Source organism: Phytophthora cinnamomi (genome assembly GCF_018691715.1).
Source record: "Phytophthora cinnamomi strain GKB4 chromosome Unknown Contig99, whole genome shotgun sequence".
NCBI classification, from domain to species: domain Eukaryota; phylum Oomycota; class Peronosporomycetes; order Peronosporales; family Peronosporaceae; genus Phytophthora; species Phytophthora cinnamomi.
This window is the reverse complement of record NW_027151032.1, coordinates 642,229-668,580: the sequence shown is the minus strand read 5'-3', so window position 1 is coordinate 668,580 and position 26,352 is coordinate 642,229. Positions and strand designations below refer to the sequence as shown.

At 54.4% G+C, this 26,352-nt stretch overlaps 14 protein-coding genes across 14 annotated transcripts; 8 read left to right on the top strand and 6 right to left on the bottom strand.

Annotated features, from left to right (window-relative positions):
- Window positions 1-133: 133 nt before the first annotated feature.
- Window positions 134-415, top strand: IUM83_08518 (uncharacterized protein; the record flags this gene model as incomplete). Its single annotated transcript, XM_067932896.1, has 1 exon — window positions 134-415. One exon carries the CDS (start codon window positions 134-136, stop codon window positions 413-415), a length of 282 nt encoding a protein of 93 aa, XP_067783364.1.
- A 21-nt stretch (window positions 416-436) lies between these two features.
- IUM83_08517 (uncharacterized protein) lies at window positions 437-869 on the bottom strand (the record flags this gene model as incomplete). Its single annotated transcript, XM_067932895.1, has 2 exons — window positions 437-668; window positions 778-869. 2 exons carry the CDS (start codon window positions 867-869, stop codon window positions 437-439), a joined length of 324 nt encoding a protein of 107 aa, XP_067783338.1.
- Window positions 870-970: 101 nt separating this feature from the next.
- On the top strand, window positions 971-3,214 carry IUM83_08516 (Kinesin protein KIF6; the record flags this gene model as incomplete). The annotated part of the gene is made up of 2 exons (XM_067932894.1): window positions 971-1,358; window positions 2,280-3,214. 2 exons carry the CDS (start codon window positions 971-973, stop codon window positions 3,212-3,214), a joined length of 1,323 nt encoding a protein of 440 aa, XP_067783337.1.
- Window positions 3,215-3,631: 417 nt separating this feature from the next.
- On the top strand, window positions 3,632-3,913 carry IUM83_08515 (uncharacterized protein; the record flags this gene model as incomplete). The annotated part of the gene is made up of 1 exon (XM_067932893.1): window positions 3,632-3,913. One exon carries the CDS (start codon window positions 3,632-3,634, stop codon window positions 3,911-3,913), a length of 282 nt encoding a protein of 93 aa, XP_067783441.1.
- A 21-nt stretch (window positions 3,914-3,934) lies between these two features.
- On the bottom strand, window positions 3,935-4,247 carry IUM83_08514 (uncharacterized protein; the record flags this gene model as incomplete). Its single annotated transcript, XM_067932892.1, has 2 exons — window positions 3,935-4,026; window positions 4,085-4,247. The coding sequence occupies 2 exons, from the start codon at window positions 4,245-4,247 to the stop codon at window positions 3,935-3,937; spliced, it is 255 nt and encodes an 84-aa protein (XP_067783336.1).
- Window positions 4,248-4,604: 357 nt separating this feature from the next.
- IUM83_08513 (uncharacterized protein) lies at window positions 4,605-6,830 on the top strand (the record flags this gene model as incomplete). Its single annotated transcript, XM_067932891.1, has 2 exons — window positions 4,605-4,965; window positions 5,050-6,830. The coding sequence occupies 2 exons, from the start codon at window positions 4,605-4,607 to the stop codon at window positions 6,828-6,830; spliced, it is 2,142 nt and encodes a 713-aa protein (XP_067783340.1).
- Window positions 6,831-7,247: 417 nt separating this feature from the next.
- On the top strand, window positions 7,248-7,529 carry IUM83_08512 (uncharacterized protein; the record flags this gene model as incomplete). The annotated part of the gene is made up of 1 exon (XM_067932890.1): window positions 7,248-7,529. The coding sequence occupies one exon, from the start codon at window positions 7,248-7,250 to the stop codon at window positions 7,527-7,529; it is 282 nt and encodes a 93-aa protein (XP_067783442.1).
- Window positions 7,530-7,550: 21 nt separating this feature from the next.
- On the bottom strand, window positions 7,551-7,863 carry IUM83_08511 (uncharacterized protein; the record flags this gene model as incomplete). The annotated part of the gene is made up of 2 exons (XM_067932889.1): window positions 7,551-7,642; window positions 7,701-7,863. 2 exons carry the CDS (start codon window positions 7,861-7,863, stop codon window positions 7,551-7,553), a joined length of 255 nt encoding a protein of 84 aa, XP_067783339.1.
- A 357-nt stretch (window positions 7,864-8,220) lies between these two features.
- Window positions 8,221-19,098, top strand: IUM83_08510 (uncharacterized protein; the record flags this gene model as incomplete). Its single annotated transcript, XM_067932888.1, has 3 exons — window positions 8,221-8,608; window positions 8,666-10,344; window positions 18,811-19,098. The coding sequence occupies 3 exons, from the start codon at window positions 8,221-8,223 to the stop codon at window positions 19,096-19,098; spliced, it is 2,355 nt and encodes a 784-aa protein (XP_067783412.1).
- A 26-nt stretch (window positions 19,099-19,124) lies between these two features.
- On the bottom strand, window positions 19,125-19,542 carry IUM83_08509 (uncharacterized protein; the record flags this gene model as incomplete). Its single annotated transcript, XM_067932887.1, has 2 exons — window positions 19,125-19,341; window positions 19,421-19,542. The coding sequence occupies 2 exons, from the start codon at window positions 19,540-19,542 to the stop codon at window positions 19,125-19,127; spliced, it is 339 nt and encodes a 112-aa protein (XP_067783458.1).
- Window positions 19,543-19,643: 101 nt separating this feature from the next.
- On the top strand, window positions 19,644-21,858 carry IUM83_08508 (Kinesin protein KIF6; the record flags this gene model as incomplete). The annotated part of the gene is made up of 2 exons (XM_067932886.1): window positions 19,644-20,031; window positions 20,954-21,858. 2 exons carry the CDS (start codon window positions 19,644-19,646, stop codon window positions 21,856-21,858), a joined length of 1,293 nt encoding a protein of 430 aa, XP_067783418.1.
- Window positions 21,859-22,562: 704 nt separating this feature from the next.
- Window positions 22,563-22,959, bottom strand: IUM83_08507 (uncharacterized protein; the record flags this gene model as incomplete). The annotated part of the gene is made up of 2 exons (XM_067932885.1): window positions 22,563-22,779; window positions 22,859-22,959. 2 exons carry the CDS (start codon window positions 22,957-22,959, stop codon window positions 22,563-22,565), a joined length of 318 nt encoding a protein of 105 aa, XP_067783456.1.
- Window positions 22,960-22,989: 30 nt separating this feature from the next.
- Window positions 22,990-25,139, top strand: IUM83_08506 (Kinesin protein KIF6; the record flags this gene model as incomplete). The annotated part of the gene is made up of 2 exons (XM_067932884.1): window positions 22,990-23,323; window positions 24,241-25,139. 2 exons carry the CDS (start codon window positions 22,990-22,992, stop codon window positions 25,137-25,139), a joined length of 1,233 nt encoding a protein of 410 aa, XP_067783312.1.
- A 721-nt stretch (window positions 25,140-25,860) lies between these two features.
- IUM83_08505 (uncharacterized protein) lies at window positions 25,861-26,278 on the bottom strand (the record flags this gene model as incomplete). Its single annotated transcript, XM_067932883.1, has 2 exons — window positions 25,861-26,077; window positions 26,157-26,278. The coding sequence occupies 2 exons, from the start codon at window positions 26,276-26,278 to the stop codon at window positions 25,861-25,863; spliced, it is 339 nt and encodes a 112-aa protein (XP_067783413.1).
- Between the last annotated feature and the right edge of the window lie 74 nt (window positions 26,279-26,352).

Genomic DNA, 26,352 nt, shown 5'->3' with positions numbered 1-26,352 from the left:
ACGATCTTGAGCAGCGTCAGCGCTTGGCAAGGTGTCATCGTCCGTGGCCTCAGCACCACACTCGCGCGTTTACCGTTGCTCTGGGATGCCTCGGTCTGCTTCTGCGTGCGTGCGTTCCTTCTTGTAGGGAGACTTGGGTGCCTCTCTGACGCCGCCAGCGCCACCCTGCGTCGGCGTGGGCTTCTTCTGCGTGGCGGGCGTGGTCGACGGCACGCGCACTTTTGCAGGCAGCGCCTACTCGGCTGCTGGTTCAGCTGCTGGCGCTGGTTCACGTGCTGCTGGAGCTGCTTACACGGACACCTGCACGGGTGAGGTGCTGATTCAGGTGCCGGTCGAGCTGCAGGTGCCGGTCGAGCTGCAGGTGCTGTTTGAGCTGGTGATGCGGGCTCCTGCACGAACTGCATGGTGGCCGTAGGTGTCGGCACTGGTTCAGGTGCTACGCTGATGCTGCGTCGACGCCGAGTCGTGGATCGCGGCTGGGCGAGAGCAGCAGCTTCTCGGTGTAGTCCACCACTGAGTCGAACAGGTTCTTCGCCAGCATTTGTAGCTTGCCGTCCATCATAGCCTCCGTTACGAGCGCATTGGCCACTTGCTCCATGCGGGAGCCCAACATGTCGAGCAGCGCTTCTTGGCTACTCCACCAACACTTGCTGTTGGTCTGACTAACCCTGAGACGGACAGCGAGAAGATGGTCCGTATCCAAAAGGCAACTTCAACTATACCTTTGACGGAGTGGTGGTCGCTGAAGTTTTATCTTCGTCGCTGGCCCTGCCAGACGCTGAGCGAGCTGTCATCCAGTCCCGAGCGCAGTATGAACGTGATCCACTTCCTTCCACCTCCTTGACCATGGCGGTGATAGCGTCACTCATGGGCGGAATATGTCCTTCTCCAAGAAGTTCCTGCGCTTCTTCGATGAAATGGTGTGGGCGACTACAAGAACAAGCCTGTCCCCAACGCGACACAACTCAAAATGGCGACTATAGGAAAGAGCAGACGAAAGCGCTCGGCTGCTTTCGAGGACGAGGAAGAAGAGAAGGAGAAGGGTGTTGAGAGTTTGAAGGAGGAGGGCGCAGACGACAGCAGCGAGGACGACAGCAGCGAGGACGTAGCGATGGCGGAGGAGAACGACGACAAGAGGGACGAGGAGGAAGAGGAGGACTTGGCACTTGCAGAGATCGCCCCGAGAAGCACCGCCGATGTGAATCTCAGATACAAGATGCCGAGTGATCTACCGTTTGCGGTTCCGTACGAAGGTGGCGCCTACTTTTTCGTGCGCAAGTGCTACGATGTTTACTACGTACTCGTGAAAAAGCTGCTGCTGGAGGGGGAAGAGTGCGTGACGGTGACGGGAACTCCAGGTAAGCTACTCGCCAGGGCCTCCCAATTGAACGATCGACTGACTGCTTCTTGCCGCAGGAATCGGCAAGTCCATCTTCTATGCCTACTTCTTTGATCGTTTCCGCAGGAAACACAAAGGCGAAGGATGGGTCATTGTTGCGTCGACCTATACGGAAGCTGGAAAAGTCCGCAATATCACTATTTTTGAGGAGGGCAAGGACCCAACTATTTTTCGGCGGCCACACCTGAAATGCTAGCCAATTTGGTGTTACGTTTGGCGGGTGTGGATCGGACGGGTGCGGGGGACTGGTACGGTGATCCCAAGAAGAACAAGAAAGTGTTGTACTTGTGTGATGGCCCGCCGGAGGTTAACTACCCGCAAGCAGTGGTTTTTACGAGCCCGAACGACAGATGGTTACGCGAAGTCAGAAAACTTAGGTGCACCTACTACATGCCACCATGGACACTGAAAGAGCTCCAATTGGCTGCTGCAGTGCTGGACTACCCCATGAGCGAAGATGAACTCGACGAGCGGTTCTGGAATTTTGGCGGCGTGGCGAGACATTGCCTCAGCCTTAACGCTCGAGCTATCCGCTTAGCTATTGCCGAGCTGATGGAGCCCATTTCACGTATTACTGGTCGTGGCGATCTCGATAACCTGCTGTCATCGTTTGGGCATCGAAACAATGACACTCGCCACCGTTTCCTGCACTACGAGCCAATTAACGACGCCAGTGAAATGAAGACAAAACTTGTTTCGGACATGGTATGTGTAAAGCTATCGGAGCGACTGTTGCACATAACTAAACGCCGCATGAACGATATCAAACTTATGCTGAATGGGGTACCTGAGGCCGCCTCACTTCGTGGATGGAGTTTTGAACGCAATGCACATGCAATACTGCAAGGTGGACTTCGACTGTGTGCACGGCCGCTATCAGGAGCCGCAGGACAGACGACGGAGTTTACTATTTCGGAGACTGATGATATCGATGTCTTCAAGACGGATGCCATGTCCCCTTCGCTTCTCAGCAACGGACCATACCACGAGCCCCAGTCAAGAAATCTGGAATCAATCGACGGGTTTTATTTTTCTATGGAGGCTGCGGAGCTCACAGGAGAGCTGAGAAGCAAGTGCATGGAGAGCAAACCTGTTCTCTTGTTCCAGATGACCGTCTCGAAGAAGCACCCTGTACGCGCGTCGGGGATCATTTACGTACTTCGGAAGCTTGGCCTGCTGGAGACTGTCGAGGAGAACCCCAATCGAGCTGCAATTATCTTTTTGCTTCCTGCAATCGATGCGAAGGACTTCAAACGCCAGAATATTATCTCAAGTGGCGGGTCTCCCCAATCTATCCAAGAACTTAACGGCATTGGACCATTGACTATGAAAACACTAGCGAAGTACGGGGTCGAAACGGTCGAGCAGTTGAAGGAGGGGATTCGCCTCTTCAAGCAAGGCAACCTCACTATGAAAGATTCGCAGTTGGAGGAGCAAGGCACGAGCAAGAGCAAGAGCAAGAGCAAGAGCAAGAGCAAGAGCAAGAGCAAGAGCAAGAGCAAGTCTGAAAGCTCGAAGCATCGCACAGCTTGGGCGCGTGCCGTGAAGAGCTGGGAGACGCAAGTGGAGTCCTTGAGCGAGCCGAAGTACATCACCATGGTGGAAAATATCCCGCAATATGTAAGTGATGCTACCGATACCGATAAGAAGAGGAAGAGAAAGAACAGCAAGAAGAGCGAGGAGAGCGATGACAGCGAAGAGAGCGATAACAGCGAAGAGAGCGAGCACAAAGAGAGCAAGTCGGGCACGGTGGGCAAGAAGACGAAGGAGGGCAAGATGGGCAAGAAGCGCAAAAAGCGCCGTAACGACGACTAAGTAGCTGCCGAGTCGATGCATTGGTGATTCTTTTCTTCGTGTTCTATTCCTCAGTTTCTTCCTCCTTTTCGCCTTCTAGTTGACAGCGTTCGTATCCACTGCATCCTACTGATATGTGGAAAGCCACTGTCAAACTCCTTGAGTCGATTGGTAATGAAATTCATATCCCAAGTACAGATGAGAGCGCTTTGAACAGCGGGGGACCTACGAATCGATACGCAGGGAGATTTGGTTAAGCTTTAGAACTTGCTTACAGTTAATACACACGTAGACATTATCTATCCACGATCTTGAGCAGCGTCAGCGCTTGGCAAGGTGTCATCGTCCGTGGCCTCAGCACCACACTCGCGCGTTTACCGTTGCTCTGGGATGCCTCGGTCTGCTTCTGCATGCGTGCGTTCCTTCTTGTAGGGAGACTTGGGTGCCTCTCTGACGCCGCCAGCGCCAACCTGCATCGGCGTGGACTTCTTCTGCGTGGCGGGCGTGGTCGACGGCACGCGCACTTTTGCAGGCAGCGCCTACTCGGCTGCTGGTTCAGCTGCTGGCGCTGGTTCACGTGCTGCTGGAGCTGCTTACACGGACACCTGCACGGGTGAGGTGCTGATTCAGGTGCCGGTCGAGCTGCAGGTGCCGGTCGAGCTGCAGGTGCTGTTTGAGCTGGTGATGCGGGCTCCTGCACGAACTGCATGGTGGCCGTAGGTGTCGGCACTGGTTCAGGTGCTAGTTGAGCTGGTCCTGCTCGGGTGTCGTCGACAGCGCGTCGTCCTGTTCGTCGCCGCTGATGCCGAACTCCTGCATCACCGCGTCGTCACCTGCCGAGTCGTGTCACTCTCGCTTCCCCCCGACTGCAGCATCATCTTCACAGGGGACGCTTCATGCTGGGCGACGCGGGTGGATCGCGGCGAGGCAGCAGCTTCTCGGTGTAGTCCACCACTGAGTCGAACAGGTTCTTCGCCAGCATTTGTAGCTTGCCGTCCATCATAGCCTCCGTTACGAGCGCATTGGCCACTTGCTCCATGCGGGAGCCCAACATGTCGAGCAGCGCTTCTTGGCTACTCCACCAACACTTGCTGTTGGTCTGACTAACCCTGAGACGGACAGCGAGAAGATGGTCCGTATCCAAAAGGCAACTTCAACTATACCTTTGACGGAGTGGTGGTCGCTGAAATTTTATCTTCGTCGCTGGCCCTGCCAGACGCTGAGCGAGCTGTCATCCAGTCCCGAGCGCAGTATGAACGTGATCCACTTCCTTCCACCTCCTTGACCATGGCGGTGATAGCGTCACTCATGGGCGGAATATGTCCTTCTCCAAGAAGTTCCTGCGCTTCTTCGATGAAATGGTGTGGGCGACTACAAGAACAAGCGTGTCCCCAACGCGACACAACTCAAAATGGCGACTATAGGAAAGAGCAGACGAAAGCGCTCGACTGCTTTCGTGGACGAGGAAGAAGAGAAGGAGAAGGGTGTTGAGAGTTTGAAGGAGGAGGGCGCAGACGACAGCAGCGAGGACGACAGCAGCGAGGACGTAGCGATGGTGGAGGAGAACGACGACAAGAGGGACGAGGAGGAAGAGGAGGACTTGGCACTTGCAGAGATCGCCCCGAGAAGCACCGCCGATGTGAATCTCAGATACAAGATGCCGAGTGATCTACCGTTTGCGGTTCCGTACGAAGGTGGCGACTACTTTTTCGTGCACAAGTGCTACGATGTTTATTACGTGCTCGTGAAAAACTACTGCTGGAGGGGAAACGGTGCGTGACGGTGACGGGAACTCCAGGTAAGCTACTCGCCAGGGCCTCCCAATTGAACGATCGACTGACTGCTTCTTGCCGCAGGAACCGGCAAGTCCATCTTCTATGCCTACTTCTTTGATTCGTTCCGCAGGGAGCACAAAGGCGAAGGATGGGTCATTGTTGCGTCGACCTATACGGAAGCTGGAAAAGTCCGCAATATCACTATCTTTGAGGAGGGCAAGGACCCAACTATTCTCTCGGCGGCCACACCTGAAATGCTAGTCAATTTGGTGTTACGTTTGGCAGGTGTGGATCGGACGGGTGCGGGGGACTGGTACGGTGATCCCAAGAAGAACAAGAAAGTGTTGTGGCTGTGTGATGGCCCGCCGGAGGTTAACTACCCGCAAGCAGTGGTTTTTACGAGCCCGAACGACAGATGGTTACGCGAAGTCAGAAAACTTAGGTGCACCTACTACATGCCACCATGGACACTGAAAGAGCTCCAATTGGCTGCTGCAGTGCTGGACTACCCCATGAGCGAAGATGAACTCGACGAGCGGTTCTGGAATTTTGGCGGCGTGGCGAGACATTGCCTCAGCCTTAACGCTCGAGCTATCCGCTTAGCTATTGCCGAGCTGATGGAGCCCATTTCACGTATTACTGGTCGTGGCGATCTCAAGAACCTGCTGACATCGTTTGGGCATCGAAACAATGATACTCGCCACCGTTTCCTGCACTACGAGCCAATTAACGACGCCAGTGAAATGAAGACAAAACTTGTTTCGGACATGGTATGTGTAAAGCTATCGGAGCGACTGCTGCACATAACTAAACGCCGCATGAACGATATCAAACTTATGCTGAATGGGGTACCTGAGGCCGCTTCACTTCGTGGATGGAGTTTTGAACGCAATGCACATGCAATACTGCAAGGTGGACTTCGACTGTGTGCACGGCCGCTATCAGGAGCCGCAGGACAGACGACGGAGTTTACTATTTCGGAGACTGATGATATCGATGTCTTCAAGACGGATGCCATGTCCCCTTCGCTTCTCAGCAACGGACCATACCACGAGCCCCAGTCAAGAAATCTGGAATCAATCGACGGGTTTTATTTTTCTATGGAGGCTGCGAAGCTCACAGGAGAGCTGAGAAGCAAGTGCATGGAGAGCAAACCTGTTCTCTTGTTCCAGATGACCGTCTCGAAGAAGCACCCTGTACGCGCGTCGGGGATCATTTACGTACTTCGGAAGCTTGGCCTGCTGGAGACTGTCGAGGAGAACCCCAATCGAGCTGCAATTATCTTTTTGCTTCCTGCCGTTGATGCGAAGGACTTCAAACGCCAGGATGTTATCTCAAGTGGCGGGTCTCCCCAATCTATCCAAGAACTTAACGGCATTGGACCATTGACTATGAAAACACTAGCGAAGTACGGGGTCGAAACGGTCGAGCAGTTGAAGGAGGGGATTCGCCTCTTCAAGCAAGGCAACCTCATTATGAAAGATTCGCAGTTGGAGGAGCAAGGCAAGAGCAAGAGCAAGAGCAAGAGCAAGAGCAAGAGCAAGAGCAAGTCTGAAAGCTCGAAGCATCGCACAGCTTGGGCGCGTGCCGTGAAGAGCTGGGAGACGCAAGTGGAGTCCTTGAGCGAGCCGAAGTACATCACCATGGTGGAAAATATCCCGCAATATGTAAGTGATGCTACCGATACCGACAAGAAGAGGAAGAGAAAGAACAGCAAGAAGAGCGAGGAGAGCGATGACAGCGAAGAGAGCGATAACAGCGAAGAGAGCGAGCACAAAGAGAGCAAGTCGGGCACGGTGGGCAAGAAGACGAAGGAGGGCAAGATGGGCAAGAAGCGCAAAAAGCGCCGTGACGACGACTAAGTAGCTGCCGAGTCGATGCATTGGTGATTCTTTTCTTCGTGTTCTATTCCTCAGTTTCTTCCTCCTTTTCGCCTTCTAGTTGACAGCGTTCGTATCCACTGCATCCTACTGATATGTGGAAAGCCACTGTCAAACTCCTTGAGTCGATTGGTAATGAAATTCATATCCCAAGTACAGATGAGAGCGCTTTGAACAGCGGGGGACCTACGAATCGATACGCAGGGAGATTTGGTTAAGCCTTAGAACTTGCTTACAGTTAATACACACGTAGACATTATCTATCCACGATCTTGAGCAGCGTCAGCGCTTGGCAAGGTGTCATCGTCCGTGGCCTCAGCACCACACTAGCGCGTTTACCGTTGCTCTGGGATGCCTCGGTCTGCTTCTGCATGCGTGCGTTCCTTCTTGTAGGGAGACTTGGGTGCCTCTCTGACGCCGCCAGCGCCACCCTGCGTCGGCGTGGGCTTCTTCTGCGTGGCGGGCGTGGTCGACGGCACGCGCACTTTTGCAGGCAGCGCCTACTCGGCTGCTGGTTCAGCTGCTGGCGCTGGTTCACGTGCTGCTGGAGCTGCTTACACGGACACCTGCACGGGTGAGGTGCTGATTCAGGTGCCGGTCGAGCTGCAGGTGCCGGTCGAGCTGCAGGTGCTGTTTGAGCTGGTGATGCGGGCTCCTGCACGAACTGCATGGTGGCCGTAGGTGTCGGCACTGGTTCAGGTGCTAGTTGAGCTGGTCCTGCACGGGTGTCGTCGACAGCGCGTCGTCCTGTTCGTCGCCGCTGATGCCGAACTCCTGCATCACCGCGTCGTCACCTGCCGAGTCGTGTCACTCTCGCTTCCCCCCGACTGCAGCATCATCTTCACAGGGGACGCTTCATGCTGGGCGACGCGGGTGGATCGCGGCGAGGCAGCAGCTTCTCGATGTAGTCCACCACTGAGTCGAACAGGTTCTTCGCCAGTGTTTGTAGCTTGCCGTCCATCATAGCCTCCGTTACGAGCACATTGGCCACTTGCCCCATGCAGGAGCCCAACATGTCGAGCAGTGCTTCTTGGCTACTCCACCAACACTTGCTGTTGGTCTGAATAACCCTGAGACGGACAGCGAGAAGATGGTCCGTATCCAAAAGGCAACTTCAACTATACCTTTGACGGAGTGGTGGTCGCTGAAATTTTATCTTCGTCGCTGGCCCTGCCAGACGCTGAGCGAGCTGTCATCCAGTCCCGAGCGCAGTATGAACGTGATCCACTTCCTTCCACCTCCTTGACCATGGCGGTGATAGCGTCACTCATGGGCGGAATATGTCCTTCTCCAAGAAGTTCCTGCGCTTCTTCGATGAAATGGTGTGGGCGACTACAAGAACAAGCCTGTCCCCAACGCGACACAACTCAAAATGGCGACTATAGGAAAGAGCAGACGAAAGCGCTCGGCTGCTTTCGTGGACGAGGAAGAAGAGAAGGAGAAGGGTGTTGAGAGTTTGAAGGAGGAGGGCGCAGACGACAGCAGCGAGGACGACAGCAGCGAGGACGTAGCGATGGCGGAGGAGAACGACGACAAGAGGGACGAGGAGGAAGATGAGGACTTGGCACTTGCAGAGATCGCCCCGAGAAGCACCGCCGATGTGAATCTCAGATACAAGATGCCGAGTGATCTACCGTTTGCGGTTCCGTACGAAGGTGGCGACTACTTTTTCGTGCACAAGTGCTACGATGTTTATTACGTGCTCGTAGAAAAACTACTGCTGGAGGGGAAACGGTGCGTGGCGGTGACGGGAACTCCAGGTAGCTACTCGCCAGGGCCTCCCAATTGAACGATCGACTGACTGCTTCTTGCCGCAGGAATCGGCAAGTCCATCTTCTATGCCTACTTCTTTGATTCGTTCCGCAGGGAGCACAAAGGCGAAGGATGGGTCATTGTTGCGTCGACCTATACGGAAGCTGGAAAAGTCCGCAATATCACTATCTTTGAGGAGGGCAAGGACCCAACTATTCTCTCGGCGGCCACACCTGAAATGCTAGTCAATTTGGTGTTACGTTTGGCAGGTGTGAATCTGACGGATGCGGGGGACTGGTACGGTGATCACAAGAAGAAGAAGAAAGTGTTGTACTTGTGTGATGGCCCACCGGAGGTTAACTACCCGCAAGCAGTGGTTTTTACGAGCCCGAACGACAGATGGTTACGCGAAGTCAGAAAACTTAGGCGCACCTACTACATGCCACCATGGACACTGAAAGAGCTCCACTTGGCTGCTGCAGTGCTGGACTACCCCATGAGCGAAGATGAACTCGACGAGCGGTTCTGGAATTTTGGCGGCGTGGCGAGACATTGCCTCAGCCTTAACGCTCGAGCTATCCGCTTAGCTATTGCCGAGCTGATGGAGCCCATTTCACGTATTACTGGTCGTGGCGATCTCAAGAACCTGCTGACATCGTTTGGGCATCGAAACAATGATACTCGCCACCGTTTCCTGCACTACGAGCCAATTAACGACGCCAGTGAAATGAAGACAAAACTTGTTTCGGACATGGTATGTGTAAAGCTATCGGAGCGACTGCTGCACATAACTAAACGCCGCATGAACGATATCAAACTTATGCTGAATGGGGTACCTGAGGCCGCTTCACTTCGTGGATGGAGTTTTGAACGCAATGCACATGCAATACTGCAAGGTGGACTTCGACTGTGTGCACGGCCGCTATCAGGAGCCGCAGGACAGACGACGGAGTTTACTATTTCGGAGACTGATGATATCGATGTCTTCAAGACGGATGCCATGTCCCCTTCGCTTCTCAGCAACGGACCATACCACGAGCCCAAGCCAAGAAATCTGGAATCAATCGACGGGTTTTATTTTTCTATGGAGGCTGCGGAGCTCACAGGAGAGCTGAGAAGCAAGTGCATGGAGAGCAACCCTATTCTCTTGTTCCAGATGACCGTCTCGGAGAAGCACCCTGCACGCGCGTCGGGGATCATTTACGTACTTCGGAAGCTTGGCCTGCTGGAGACTGTCGAGGAGAACCCCAATCGAGCTGCAATTATCTTTTTGCTTCCTGCCGTTGATGCGAAGGACTTCAAACGCCAGGATGTTATCTCAAGTGGCGGGTCTCCCCAATCTATCCAAGAACTTAACGGCATTGGACCATTGACTATGAAAACACTAGCGAAGTACGGGGTCGAAACGGTCGAGCAGTTGAAGGAGGGGATTCGCCTCTTCAAGCAAGGCAACCTCACTATGAAAGATTCGCAGTTGGAGGAGCAAGGCAAGAGCAAGAGCAAGAGCAAGAGCAAGAGCAAGAGCAAGAGCAAGTCTGAAGGCTCGAAGCATCGCACAGCTTGGGCGCGTGCCGTGAAAAGCTGGGAGACGCAAGTGGAGTCCTTGAGCGAGCCGAAGTACATCACCATGGTGGAAAATATCCCGCAATATGTAAGTGATGCTACCGATACCGACAAGAAGAGGAAGAGAAAGAACAGCAAGAAGAGCGAGGAGAGCGATGACAGCGAAGAGAGCGGGGACCCCGTGCGTATAACCTTAAGGGGGGGATGGTGTAACGGGGTTACACGTACAAGTGGCTGCAAGCCACTTGTGAATTTAACAGATAGGTTATCTGTTAAACGTTTTGGATACTTCCTCACATTGGTGTAAGACACACCGATGGATACATTGAAGTGGACCACCACAGTGAGTGGTCCACACATACCCAAAAGATCTTATTGGTAGAAAGCAGCATCTTTCTACCAATCAGAGACATGCATATTAGCGGGGCTCTGACAGCCAGCCGCTGCCAACCCTTTCATAGATGATAAACAGTTTTTAGCAGATTTTAGAGGAAGATCAATTTACAAACAATATAGTTCTCATTTCACCTAATCTAAGTCACTTGGAATCCTCTTCTTACTTAACTTATATTTGTGTATTCAAATATAATTAACCTAAGTAATTACTAAGTACTTACGCTTCCTCATACACGTTGCGCAACGTGTAAGCTAAAGTAGTGAGTCAAGTTAGACCCACTACACCTGGTAGCACTTTGTAGTCCGTCCAACGACCGACTGCTTGACGTTCGTACGCGGTGTACGAACGCGGAGCCGAGAACCACATGAGCACGGAGGTGCCCATGGAGAGCTCCAACACGCCTGCAACGCATGTTGCACGCGCTGACTGCCCCCACCTGTCTGACCCAGAGTGGGAGGCCCTCCAACGACTGTCAACAGTCATTGGAGAAGCGGCGATAGCTTCAATGCTGCGTACGCTATCGCCGACGGAGCAACATGGTGTTGCTCTGGGATTCATCATGAAGGAGCAGCGTGACGCTGCTTCCTCAGTGACGGCGTCGTCAGGGACGACACCGCGTGCTCAACCATTAAAGTTGAGCGTAAGCAATTACGTGGGAAGCGAGGGCGAGCCTCTCCTCCGATGGCTTGTCGAACTCGACACAGCCATAGCGGCTCGACGCATCGTCGATCCGCTGTCGAAGGTCGCGTTCGCCATGTCCTGCCTTGGCGGACGCGCAAGGAGTTGGGCGTATGGACGCCGACTCTCCGATCCTACGTGCTTCAGCACGTACGAAGCGTTCAAAGAGGAGCTCAAACAAGCGTTTGAGCCCCCGCAAAACGAGTTCCGGTCGAGGGCGGAGTTCCTCGACCTTCAGCAGGGTAAGCATGACGTCCATGCTTACGCGCAGCGCGCACGATACTTGGTCTCCAATATCGTGACTAATCCAATTGACGAGGCGACCAAGGTCGTCACGTTCATGAAAGGACTTAGAGATGGGCCCGTGAAGACCTATCTCTTCCGAGAGTACCCGAGTACTCTCGAAGCTGCGATCACTCTTGCCATGCAAGAAGAGTTTAGCCTGCGGCAGGCTAAACTGCATGTGAACGTGCCGAGGCCGCAACCGCGCCCGGTAGCGAGGCCGGGAGGTCCGGAACCAATGGACCTCTCGAACGCAACAACTGCTGGTTATCAGCAGCAGGGAGGTAACGTGCGATGCTTCCGTTGCGGAAGGATCGGTCACTTTGCACGGGAGTGCACAGCTCCCATGCCCCCTGGAGGTGGCCGTCGTGGCGATGCTAGGCATCGCCGCGGACCAACAAAAAACGCGAACATCCAGTAGGCGCGGGGCGCCCTACTGGTAATGCAGTCGTGCGTGCCGACATCGGGCACGCGACACTGAGGACTGCAGCCCCCAGTGAGACCAGCTCTCACTGCAAGAAACAAGATGACAGGCCGAACCTAGTCATCTTGAAGGTTTACTCGAAGAGAGCGAGTGACTCTCTTCGAGCTTTGGTAGATTCAGGCGCGTCGAACAACTTGACTTCGAGGAGGTAGATACACCTCGAAGTCTTCTGGAGGTACGACTGGCAACAGGTGCCATCGTGAAGACCGAGAAGCGCGTCGTGAACGTGCGCTTCTCGTACAAACAACGAGTGTTTGTCGAACACTTTATCGTCCTGGACCTGGACGATAAGTTCGACGTGGTAATGGGCATGCCGTGGCTTGCACGGCATGATCCAGTAATAGACTGGAAGAAGCGCACGCTCGTGCGCTTCGGACGCGACAGCGAAACAGAGAGCGATGGCCCTGTTACCGCAGCGCGCGCACCAGCAGGTGCGCGCGGCTCACCAGTCGAGACAGCGCTTCATGCTGCTGTCCCTGAGTGCCCAGGAAGTGCGCGAGGGCGCGCACAAGTGAGATCCACGTCAGCAATGCTGCCGACGTCGGAAGAAAAAGATGTGTTGGTTCCGGGAACCAACACCCACGTTCAAGCGTGTAAGGGACAGTCCCTGACCCGAAGCGGTCAGGTCGACAACGACGCGTCGGCTCCGGGAGCCGACGCACCCTCGGTCATGAGGGGCTCCGCCAATGATTGGCGTCGAGGTGACGAAGGCGTATCAACTCCGGGAGTTGACGCTGCAAACAGTGCGGACGGTTGCAAACGTACCGCACTGACGCAATTACATGCTGTCGTGCAGCCGGGCTGCACGACGAAGCGCCATGCGATCAAGCCGGGCTTGATATCGCGCGCCCGCAGACAGGGTCTGCCGGCGAAGGACACATTACCGTGCAGCCGGGCTGCACGAAGGAAAATGCGGTCAAGCCGGGCTTGATACCGCGCGCCCGCGGACAGGGTCCGCCGGCGAACGACTGTCCACGGCCGGGCCTGGACAAGAAGAACAACTGTGCGGAGCCGGGCTCCGCACAACAAGAAGACGGCGCAAGCGGAAAACGCTGCGCAAGTCTCGGTCCGGGACCGAGACGCAACAAGAGCAGTCTGCTGGGCAGACTGCGGTGGTGACGCCGAATGTCAAGACGCTAAGCGTCTTGACGCGCACCGATACTGGATTCCAGTATCGTGACATGGAACTCGCTAGTCCTCCGACGACGGCGTCGGAGTTGACTTCGCTTCCAGCCATGAGCTGGAAGCGCTTCACGCGCGACTTGCACGATGGACGCATCGAGCAAGTCTGCGTTCTTTCGGACAGCGAAAGAACGGCGAGCGAGAGCGAAGAGCTGAGGCAGCTCTTCATGGGAAGTACCACTGAGAGTGAAGACACTCTCAGTGCGAAGACGAAGCGAGAGCGCTTCGAGGAACAAGGTTGGGACTCGCTGAAGTCGAGTCCCTATTACGAATTGCTGAGGGAGTACAAAGACGTACTCCTGGAAGACATTCCTGCGGAGCTTCCGCAGGATAAGGGCATTCAGCACGAGATTGATCTCGTGCCGGGCACGAAGCACTGTGTCACGCGGCAGTGGCCACTGCCGCGAGAGCAAGTGAAACCGATCGACGACTTCTTTGAAAGTCGTCGTAAAGCAGGACAAGTGCGGGAATCAAAGTCCCCGCACAGTGCTCCGACGTTCTGTGTCAAGAAGCCACAGGGCGGATGGCGCATCGTTCATGCCTACAACAAGCTGAACGATGCGACGGTACCGGCGCAGACGCCGATACCACGAAAAGATGTTATCATCGATTCGATGGCCGGGAGCACCGTTTACAGTGCTCTCGACTTGCGAGATGGATTTTATCAAATCCTAATGCGTGAGAGCGATATCCCTCTCACGGCAGTGAGCACGCCAAGCGGCATGCTCTGGGAATGGCTAGTAATGCCACAGGGGCTTAAGAACGCCCCTGCGACTTTCAACAGGTGCGTGACGCACTTGTTGCGCTCGGTGCGCGAATTCGCACCGAGCTACATCGATGATGTATTCATCCACAGCCAAGCTGTGGACGGAAAGACCGACGTAGAGATGCACAGGGTGCATCTCCGGAAACTACTTGAGCTTATGAGAACACATAAGCTCTACGCGAACCTGAAGAAGTGTATCTTCGGGGCGAGCGAGATACCCGTCCTCGGGTGTCTCGTAGGGAAGAATGGTGTTCGCCCTGACCCGGAAAAGGTCAGAGTGATCAACGAATGACCAACGCCTTCAAGTGTCAAGGAACTGAGGCAGTTCCTTGGCCAGCCACGTACTTGTGCAAGTACGTGGAGGACTATGCGGGCAAGATCCGCCCGCTGTCACAGCTTCTTAAGAAAGAAGCTGTGTGGAATTGGACACCCGATTGCCAAAAGGCATTCGATGCAGTCAAGCGGGGCTTGACTGAGGCGCCGATCTTGGCAGTGGCTGACCAAGATCGTCCATTTCACGTAGGGTGTGACGCATCCGATTTCGCGATCGGATGCGTGTTAATGCAGCACGATCACGAGGGCCGTGATCGTGTCGTCTACTACCAATCGCGTCAGCTGAAGCCAGCTGAGCGCAACTATCCAGTGCATGACAAGGAGCTCCTTGCCATGAAGTATGCACTCGCAAAGTTCCGAGTGTATTTGCTTGGGAGTAGACCATTCGTGGTCTACACCGACCATGCTTCACTGCGTACCGCAGTGAAGTCGCCACACATTTCACAAAGAATGGCGAGATGGCTCTCATTCTTTGCGGAGTATAACTTCCGGGTCGAATACAAACCCGGAAGATTGAACGTGGTGGCCGACGCGTTATCACGTCGGCCGGACTATGCAGAAGCTGTTGACGTCAATGCCATTGACGCCATGCGATCGAGCAAACCCACATCATCTCTGTTGGATGACGTGAAGGCCGCGTACGCGCACGACGCGGACGCGAAGCTCTAGCTGGCCTATGGCACAGCGCCTTCTGACAAGTCCCGTCAGAAGCTGCCCAAGCACCTTCGAGCGCGTGCACACCGCTTTCGTGTGCACGACGGACTGCTACTCTACAACGCAGTCGACGACAACGCGGATCGCGTTGTCGTGCCAAATGACCATGACCTGCGACTCAGGATCATGTACGAGTATCATGATGCCCCGACTGCGGGACATCTCGGACGTGAGAAGACTTACGTCCTTCTCACGCGCGACTTCTACTGGCACCACCAGTATAAGTGGGTGCGCAAGTACATCCGTGCTTGCGAGGTATGCCAACGCGTGAAGCCTGCGCCATTCGCGCAGGCTCCACTGCAATCACTACCGACTCCGTCGGAGTGTTGGAAGTCCATGTCTTTGGACTTCATCTTTGGTCTTCCCCCGGATAGCGGAGGGAACACCGGTGTTGTGGTCTTTGTAGACCGTCTCAGCAAAATGGTACATCTTGCTGCGGTGCCAGCAGAGGTGACCGCGAAGCAGACGGCCCGTCTGCTCGTCGACATGGTGTTCAAACACCATGGCATGCCGTCCGACATCGTGTCGGACAGAGACCCGCGCTTCACAGCGCACCTGTGGCAAGAAGTGTTTACACTTCTTGGGAGCCAGCTTTCAATGTCGACTGCGGATCATCCGCAGACGGACGGCCAAACCGAGCGCGTAAACCGCGTGCTCGTCGATATGTTGAAGAGCTACGCTCACTCGTTCCAATACTGGAGCGAGTGCTTATCGATGGCAGAGTTTGCCATCAATAACTCAGTGCATGCCTCGACCGGGCATACACCGTTCTACGTGAATGCCATGCGGCATCCACGTCTACCGAGTTTACTCGGAGTGATGGCTCCCACTTTAAGTGGGGGAGGATCTACGCCTGCAATACAGCAGCCGCAGAAAACCGCTGACACTTGCACAGTGTCAGCTGCAACAATGGACAAACCACATGAGTCTGCGCAGGGCGCAGGCTCCCCCAACAACATGGCCAACGACCACGGGTCTGCGCAGGGCGCAGACACCGCAAAGAATCACGCAGAGGCCGGGCCTCTAGCGGAGAGCGAGCTGAATGACTTCAGCTCGGATGCAATCAGTTTCATCACCAAAAGGCAAGCCGTAATTCGGTTTGTCCAAGACACAATAGCAGCTTCTGTTGATCAACAGAAGCTGAACGCAGACAATGTGGGCAGAGGCAACACAAATGAATTCAAAGTTGGTTCATTGGTTTTGTTAGCTACGCAAAACCTGCCTAGACATGCAGTTTCGGATTTCGGAGCAAGCAAGCTTGCTCCGCGCTTCATCGGGCCGTTCACTGTGTTGGCACGGCACGGCAACGCATACACGCTAGACATACCGTCTAGCATGCGCCTCCATCCGACCTTTTACGTCGGACGGCTGAAGCCATACCTGCAGCACGAGCCATCTAGCTCGGCTGACCCGAAGCCTCGGCAGGAGCCGAGGCAGAAGCGGAGGACTTGGCCTCGGCGACGAGCAACCTCTCCTCCAGCGCGCGGACGCGCTGGAGCAACCCCTTCATCTGGGTCCCCAGCTCGACCTGGATATTCGAGGCGGTCTGCGAGACCGCCGCGACTTGGGCCTTCTGGTTCGCCAGCTCCTGTTTCAGGGCGGCGAACTCAGCGCCCTGCAGACGCTCCACGACGGTCACCCGGTCGTGGAGAGGCGCATACTGATCAGCCCGGGCTGATCATACCCGGGCGTGTTCCCACCCCGCCACCGCCGATCCGTGACGCCCGCGGCTCAACCCGCTGGATTGTTGAGCGGATTGTTGACCATAGTATCCCGAAAACGAACCCTCAAGGGGCTCGTTTTCGTATTCGTTGGAGAGGATTTCCTCCCCATCGAGATACATGGGAGCCGCGGAACGTCTTGCTGGAGGACGTTCCGGAAATGGTGAGGGCGTACGAAGAGCAGTACGCGCTGGCGCAGCGGAAGTAACACGAGCGCTGCGATCATCGCTAGCGCCCGAACCCTCACGTGCTAAGAACTTAGCACGGAGCTCTTGAGACTCTCGGGCACACGGAACGACGTGTACCCGTTCAGGTCGCGGTCGCTCAAGCGGACCGCGCCTGAAAGCACTTCGTGCACTGAAAGCCCTCGGGCACAGCGCACGGCACATTCGCCTCCTCAGCAGCAACATGAAGTTGCTCCAGCTTTCCACGCTTCGAGTACGTCTCGAAGCGATCACGCGCTTGCTTAATCCGATCACGGTAAGCACTCGGCCTCTTGTTGAAGTTCTCAACAAAGGCATTCCAGCTTTGACAAAGTGCCTGCCATTCAGGCACTTTGCTGCGAGAAGAGGTCTTCTTGCTTTGAAACCATCGGAGCTCATGAAAGAGTCCGATGTAATAATCGCGCCTTTGATGCGTTTCCGCATCAAAGTGCAGCTCGGCAGCCACAGCGTCATCTTTGATGGCGCTGCATACGTACAGCGGCACCTCATTCGGAGGTACCGAGTTCCCAAATCGGTCCGCGATCTCGGTCGCGGACGGCATCCATGGATCGCGCGCTGCAGGCGCAGCGCGCGGAAACCTTGAGCTTTAACATCACGCGCTGCAGCAGCAGCGCGGAGTACTGAGAGCCCCAGCTGAAGCGAGTGGGGTATCACTCTCAGTACGCGAACGCTTCGAACTCGAAGCGTCCGATTCGTCCCCCTTCACGCGGGCGAACGTTCTTGGCGTGAGGGTCGAGCGATTCGCTCGACACTGAGTCTTTACGCTTTGAGGGCGAGTCCTCCTCGCCCTCCATGTCTTCATCGTCGTCGTCGAAGTCGACGACGTCGCCGTACTTCGCCTTCTGGCGTTCGAAGTAGTCATCGATGGAGAGATGACTCCCCACCGACTTTGCGGACTTCTTCTGAGGCGCGCTCATCGTTGAATGAGCGCGGGTTTCTTCTCCAAACGCGGAGAATTGACGAATGGTCAATTCCAAAAGATTGACGTGCGGGGACCCCGCGCGTCTAACCTTAAGGGGGGATGGTGTAACGGGGTTACACACACAAGTGGCTGCAAGCCACTTGTGAATTTAACAGATAGGTTATCTGTTAAACGTTTTGGATACTTCCTCACATTGGTGTAAGACACACCGATGGATACATTGAAGTGGACCACCACAGTGAGTGGTCCACACATACCCAAAAGATCTTATTGGTAGAAAGCAGCATCTTTCTACCAATCAGAGACATGCATATTAGCGGGGCTCTGACAGCCAGCCGCTGCCAACCCTTTCATAGATGATAAACAGTTTTTAGCAGATTTTTAGAGGAAGATCAAATTACAAACAATATAGTTTTCATTTCACCTAATCTAAGTCACTTGGAATCCTCTTCTTACTTAACTTATATTTGTGTATTCAAATATAATTAACCTAAGTAATTACTAAGTACTTACGCTTCCTCCTACACGTTGCGCAACGTGTAAGCTAAAGTAGTGAGTCAAGTTAGACCCACTACACTATTCGTCAGTTTCTTCCTCCTTTTCGCCTTCTAGTTGACAGCGTTCGTATCCACTGCATCCTACTGACGTGTGGAAAGCCACTGTCAAACTCCTTGAGTCGATTGGTAATGAAATTCATATCCCAAGTACAGATGAGAGCGCTTTGAACAGCGGGGGACCTACGAATCGATACGCAGGGAGATTTGGTTAAGCTTTAGAACTTGCTTACAGTTAATACACACGTAGACATTATCTATCCACGATCTTGAGCAGCGTCAGCGCTTGGCAAGGTGTCATCGTCCGTGGCCTCAGCACCACACTCGCGCGTTTACCGTTGCTCTGGGATGCCTCGGTCTGCTTCTGCGTGCGTGCGTTCCTTCTTGTAGGGAGACTTGGGTGCCTCTCTGACGCCGCCAGCGCCACCCTGCATCGGCGTGGGCTTCTTCTGCGTGGCGGGCGTGGTCGACGGCACGCGCACTTTTGCAGGCAGTGCCTACTCGGCTGCTGGTTCAGCTACTGGCGCTGGTTCACGTGCTGCTGGAGCTGCTTACACGGACACCTGCACGGGTGAGGTGCTGATTCAGGTGCCGGTCGAGCTGCAGGTGCCGGTCGAGCTGCAGGTGCTGTTTGAGCTGGTGATGCGGGCTCCTGCACGAACTGCATGGTGGCCGTAGGTGTCGGCACTGGTTCAGGTGCTACGCTAAATGCTAGGCGACGCGGGTGGATCGCGGCGAGGCAGCAGCTTCTCGATGTAGTCCACCACTGAGTCGAACAGGTTCTTCGCCAGCATTTGTAGCTTGCCGTCCATCATAGCCTCCGTTACGAGCGCATTGGCCACTTGCTCCATGCGGGAGCCCAACATGTCGAGCAGCGCTTCTTGGCTACTCCACCAACACTTGCTGTTGGTCAGAATAGCCCTGAGACGGACAGCGAGAAGATGGTCCGTATCCAAAAGGCAACTTCAACTATACCTTTGACGGAGTGGTGGTCGCTGACGTTTTATCTTCGTCGCTGGCCCTGCCAGACGCTGAGCGAGCTGTCATCCAGTCCCGAGCGCAGTATGAACGTGATCCACTTCCTTCCACCTCCTTGACCATGGCGGTGATAGCGTCACTCATGGGCGGAATATGTCCTTCTCCAAGAAGTTCCTGCGCTTCTTCTATGAAATGGTGTGGGCGACTACAAGAACAAGCGTGTCCCCAAAGCGACACAACTCAAAATGGCGGCTAAAGGAAAGAGCAGACGAAAGCGCTCGGCTGCTTTCGTGGACGAGGAAGAAGAGAAGGAGAAGGGTGTTGAGAGTTTGAAGGAGGAGGGCGCAGACGACAGCAGCGAGGACGACAGCAGCGAGGACGTAGCGATGGTGGAGGAGAACGACGGCGAGAGGGACGAGGAGGAAGAGGAGAACTTGGCACTTGCAGAGATCGCCCCGAGAAGCACCGCCGATGTGAATGTCAAATGCAAGATGCCTAGTGATCTACCGTTTGCGGTTCCGTACAGAGGTGGCGACTACTTTTTCGTGCGCAAGTGCTACGATGTTTATTACGTGCTCGTAGAAAAACTACTGCTGGAGGGGAAACGATGCGTGACGGTGACGGGAACTCCAGGTAAGCTACTCGCCAGGGCCTCCCAATTGAACGGCCGACTGACTGCTTCTTGCCGCAGGAATCGGCACGTCCATCTTCTATGCCTACTTTTTTTGATCGTTTCCGCAGGGAGCACAAAGGCGAAGGATGGGTCATTGTTGCGTCGACCTATACGGAAGCTGGAAAAGTCCGCAATATCACTATCTTTGAGGAGGGCAAGGACCCAACTATTCTCTCGGCGGCAACACCTGAAATGCTAGTCAATTTGGTGTTACGTTTGGCAGGTGTGAATCGGACGGGTGCGGGGGACTGGTACGGTGATCCCAAGAAGAAGAAGAAAGTGTTGTACTTGTGTGATGGCCCACCGGAGGTTAACTACCCGCAAGCAGTGGTTTTTACGAGCCCGAACGACAGATGGTTACGCGAAGTCAGAAAACTTAGGTGCACCTACTACATGCCACCATGGACACTGAAAGAGCTCCACTTGGCTGCTGCAGTGCTGGACTACCCCATGAGCGAAGATGAACTCGACGAGCGGTTCTGGAATTTTGGCGGCGTGGCGAGACATTGCCTCAGCCTTAACGCTCGAGCTATCCGCTTAGCTATTGCCGAGCTGATGGAGCCCATTTCACGTATTACTGGTCGTGGCGATCTCGATAACCTGCTGACATCGTTTGGGCATCGAAACAATGATACTCGCCACCGTTTCCTGCACTACGAGCCAATTAACGACGCCAGTGAAATGAAGACAAAACTTGTTTCGGACATGGTATGTGTAAAGCTATCGGAGCGACTGTTGCACATAACTAAACGCCGCATGAACGATATCAAACTTATGCTGAATGGGGTACCTGAGGCCGCCTCACTTCGTGGATGGAGTTTTGAACGCAATGCACATGCAATACTGCAAGGTGGACTTCGACTGTGTGCACGGCCGCTACAGGAGCCGCAGGACAGACGACGGAGTTTACTATTTCAGAGACTGATGATATCGATGTCTTCAAGACGGATGCCATGTCCCCTTCGCTTCTCAGCAACGGACCATACCACGAGCCCAAGTCAAGAGATCTGGAATCAATCGACGGGTTTTATTTTTCTATGGAGGCTGCGAAGCTCACAGGAGAGCAGAGAAGCAAGTGCATGGAGAGCAAACCTGTTCTCTTGTTCCAGATGACCGTCTCGAAGAAGCACCCTGTACGCGCGTCGGGGATCATTTACGTACTTCGGAAGCTTGGCCTGCTGGAGACTGTCGAGGAGAACCCCAATCGAGCTGCAATTATCTTTTTGCTTCCTGCAATCGATGCGAAGGACTTCAAACGCCAGAATATTATCTCAAGTGGCGGGTCTCCCCAATCTATCCAAGAACTTAACGGCATTGGACCATTGACTATGAAAACACTAGCGAAGTACGGGGTCGAAACGGTCGAGCAGTTGAAGGAGGGGATTCGCCTCTTCAAGCAAGGCAACCTCACTATGAAAGATTCGCAGTTGGAGGAGCAAGGCAAGAGCAAGAGCAAGAGCAAGAGCAAGAGCAAGTCTGAAAGCTCGAAGCATCGCACAGCTTGGGCGCGTGCCGTGAAAAGCTGGGAGACGCAAGTGGAGTCCTTGAGCGAGCCGAAGTACATCACCATGGTGGAAAATATCCCGCAATATGTAAGTGATGCTACCGATACCGACAAGAAGAGGAAGAGAAAGAACAGCAAGAAGAGCGAGGAGAGCGATGACAGCGAAGAGAGCGATAACAGCGAAGAGAGCGAGCACAAAGAGAGCAAGTCGGGCACGGTGGGCAAGAAGACGAAGGTGGGCAAGATGGGCAAGAAGCGCAAAAAGCGCCGTGACGACGACTAAGTAGCTGCCGAGTCGATGCATTGGTGATTCTTTTCTTCGTGTTCTATTCCTCAGTTTCTTCCTCCTTTTCGCCTTCTAGTTGACAGCGTTCGTATTCATTGCATCCTACTGACGTGTGGAAAGCCACTGTCAAACTCCTTGAGTCGATTGGTAATGAAATTCATATCCCAAGTACAGATGAGAGCGCTTTGAACAGCGGGGGACCTACGAATCGATACGCAGGGAGATTTGGTTAAGCTTTAGAACTTGCTTACAGTTAATGCACACGTAGACATTATCTATCCACGATCTTGAGCAGCGTCAGCGCTTGGCAAGGTGTCATCGTCCGTGGCCTTAGCACCACCCTCGTGTGTTTACCGTTGCTCTGGGATGCCTCGGTCTGCTTCTGCGTGCGTGCGTTCCTTCTTGTAGGGAGACTTGGGTGCCTCTCTGACGCCGCCAGCGCCACCCTGCATCGGCGTGGGCTTCTTTTGCGTGGCGGGCGTGGTCGACGGCACGCGCACTTTGCAGGCAGCGCCTACTCGGCTGCTGGTTCAGCTGCTGGCGCTGGTTCACGTGCTGCTGGAGCTGCTTACACGGACACGCACGGGTGAGGTGCTGATTCAGGTGCCGGTCGAGCTGCAGGTGCTGTTTGAGCTGGTGATGCGGGCTCCTGCACGAACTGCATGGTGGCCGTAGGTGTCGGCACTGGTTCAGGTGCTACGCTAAATGCTAGGCGACGCGGGTGGATCGCGGCGAGGCAGCAGCTTCTCGGTGTAGTCCACCACTGAGTCGAACAGGTTCTTCGCCAGCATTTGTAGCTTGCCGTCCATCATAGCCTCCGTTACGAGCGCATTGGCCACTTGCTCCATGCAGGAGCCCAACATGTCGAGCAGCGCTTCTTGGCTACTCCACCAACACTTGCTGTTGGTCTGAATAGCCCTGAGACGGACAGCGAGAAGATGGTCCGTATCCAAAAGGCAACTTCAACTATACCTTTGACGGAGTGGTGGTCGCTGACGTTTTATCTTCGTCGCTGGCCCTGCCAGACGCTGAGCGAGCTGTCATCCAGTCCCGAGCGCAGTATGAACGTGATCCACTTCCTTCCACCTCCTTGACCATGGCGGTGATAGCGTCACTCATGGGCGGAATATGTCCTTCTCCAAGAAGTTCCTGCGCTTCTTCTATGAAAAGGGTGTGGGCGACAGCAGCGAGGCCGACAGCAGCGAGGACGTAGCGATGGTGGAGGAGAACGACGGCGAGAGGGACGAGGAGGAAGAGGAGGACTTGGCACTTGCAGAGATCGCCCCGAGAAGCACCGCCGATGTGAATGTCAAATGCAAGATGCCTAGTGATCTACCGTTTGCGGTTCCGTACAGAGGTGGCGACTACTTTTTCGTGCGCAAGTGCTACGATGTTTACTACGTGCTCGTGGAAAAACTACTGCTGGAGGGGAAACGGTGCGTGACGGTGACGGGAACTCCAGGTAAGCTACTCGCCAGGGCCTCCCAATTGAACGGCCGACTGACTGCTTCTTGCCGCAGGAATCGGCAAGTCCATCTTCTATGCCTACTTCTTTGATCGTTTCCGCAGGAAACACAAAGGCGAAGGATGGGTCATTGTTGCGTCGACCTATACGGAAGCTGGAAAAGTCCGCAATATCAGTTGGCTATCTTTGAGCACGAGTACAAGGCAAGGTTGACCCAACTATTGGCGGCCACACCTGAAATGCTAGTCAATTTGACGGCGTGGATCGGACGTGCGGGGACTGGTACGGTGATCCCAAGAAGAACAAGAAAGTGTTGTGGCTGTGTGATGGCCCGCCGGAGGTTAACTACCCGCAAGCAGTGGTTTTTACGAGCCCGAACGACAGATGGTTACGCGAAGTCAGAAAACTTAGGTGCACCTACTACATGCCACCATGGACACTGAAAGAGCTCCAATTGGCTGCTGCAGTGCTGGACTACCCCATGAGCGAAGATGAACTCGACGAGCGGTTCTGGAATTTTGGCGGCGTGGCGAGACATTGCCTCAGCCTTAACGCTCGAGCTATCCGCTTAGCTATTGCCGAGCTGATGGAGCCCATTTCACGTATTACTGGTCGTGGCGATCTCGATAACCTGCTGACATCGTTTGGGCATCGAAACAATGATACTCGCCACCGTTTCCTGCACTACGAGCCAATTAACGACGCCAGTGAAATGAAGACAAAACTTGTTTCGGACATGGTATGTGTAAAGCTATCGGAGCGACTGTTGCACATAACTAAACGCCGCATGAACGATATCAAACTTATGCTGAATGGGGTACCTGAGGCCGCTTCACTTCGTGGATGGAGTTTTGAACGCAATGCACATGCAATACTGCAAGGTGGACTTCGACTGTGTGCACGGCCGCTATCAGGAGCCGCAGGACAGACGACGGAGTTTACTATTTCAGAGACTGATGATATCGATGTCTTCAAGACGGATGCCATGTCCCCTTCGCTTCTCAGCAACGGACCATACCACGAGCCCAAGTCAAGAAATCTGGAATCAATCGACGGGTTTTATTTTTCTATGGAGGCTGCGGAGCTCACAGGAGAGCTGAGAAGCAAGTGCATGGAGAGCAAACCTGTTCTCTTGGTCCAGATGACCGTCTCGAAGAAGCACCCTGTACGCGCGTCGGGGATCATTTACGTACTTCGGAAGCTTGGCCTGCTGGAGACTGTCGAGGAGAACCCCAATCGAGCTGCAATTATCTTTTTGCTTCCTGCAATCGATGCGAAGGACTTCAAACGCCAGAATATTATCTCAAGTGGCGGGTCTCCCCAATCTATCCAAGAACTTAACGGCATTGGACCATTGACTATGAAAACACTAGCGAAGTACGGGGTCGAAACGGTCGAGCAGTTGAAGGAGGGGATTCGCCTCTTCAAGCAAGGCAACCTCACTATGAAAGATTCGCAGTTGGAGGAGCAAGGCAAGAGCAAGAGCAAGAGCAAGAGCAAGTCTGAAAGCTCGAAGCATCGCACAGCTTGGGCGCGTGCCGTGAAAAGCTGGGAGACGCAAGTGGAGTCCTTGAGCGAGCCGAAGTACATCACCATGGTGGAAAATATCCCGCAATATGTAAGTGATGCTACCGATACCGACAAGAAGAGGAAGAGAAAGAACAGCAAGAAGAGCGAGGAGAGCGATGACAGCGAAGAGAGCGATAACAGCGAAGAGAGCGAGCACAAAGAGAGCAAGTCGGGCACGGTGGGCAAGAAGACGAAGGAGGGCAAGATGGGCAAGAAGCGCAAAAAGCGCCGTGACGACGACTAAGTAGCTGCCGAGTCGATGCATTGGTGATTCTTTTCTTCGTGTTCTATTCCTCAATTTCTTCCTCCTTTTCGCCTTCTAGTTGAGAGCATTCGTATTCATTGCATCCTACTGATATGTGGAAGCCACTGTCAAACTCCTTGAGTCGATTGGTAATGAAATTCATATCCCAAGTACAGATGAGAGCGCTTTGAACAGCGGGGAACCTACGAATCGATACGCAGGGAGATTTGGTTAAGCTTTAGAACTTGCTTACAGTTAATGCACACGTAGACATTATCTATCCACGATCTTGAGCAGCGTCAGCGCTTGGCAAGGTGTCGTCGTCCGTGGCCTCAGCACCACACTCGCGCGTTTACCGTTGCTCTAGGATGCCTCGGTCTGCTTCTGCGTGCGTGCGTTCCTTCTTGTAGGGAGACTTGCGTTTCTCTGACGCCGCCAGCGCCACCCTGCATCGGCGTGGGCTTCTTTGCGTGACGGGCGTGGTCGACGGCACGCGCATCTTTGCAGGCAGCGCCTACTCGGCTGCTGGTTCAGCTGCTGGCGCTGGTTCACGTGCTGCTGGAGCTGCTTACACGGACACCTGCACGGGTGAGGTGCTGATTCAGGTGCCGGTCGAGCTGCAGGTGCCGGTCGAGCTGCAGGTGCTGTTTGAGCTGGTGATGCGGGCTCCTGCACGAACTGCATGGTGGCCGTAGGTGTCGGCACTGGTTCAGGTGCTACGCTAAATGCTAGGCGACGCGGGTGGATCGCGGCGAGGCAGCAGCTTCTCGGTGTAGTCCACCACTGAGTCGAACAGGTTCTTCGCCAGCATTTGTAGCTTGCCGTCCATCATAGCCTCTGTTACGAGCGCATTGGCCACTTGCTCCATGCGGGAGCCCAACATGTCGAGCAGCGCTTCTTGGCTACTCCACCAACACTTGCTGTTGGTCAGAATAGCCCTGAGACGGACAGCGAGAAGATGGTCCGTATCCAAAAGGCAACTTCAACTATACCTTTGACGGAGTGGTGGTCGCTGACGTTTTATCTTCGTCGCTGGCCCTGCCAGACGCTGAGCGAGCTGTCATCCAGTCCCGAGCGCAGTATGAACGTGATCCACTTCCTTCCACCTCCTTGACCATGGCGGTGATAGCGTCACTCATGGGCGGAATATGTCCTTCTCCAAGAAGTTCCTGCGCTTCTTCTATGAAAAGGGTGTGGGCGACAGCAGCGCTCG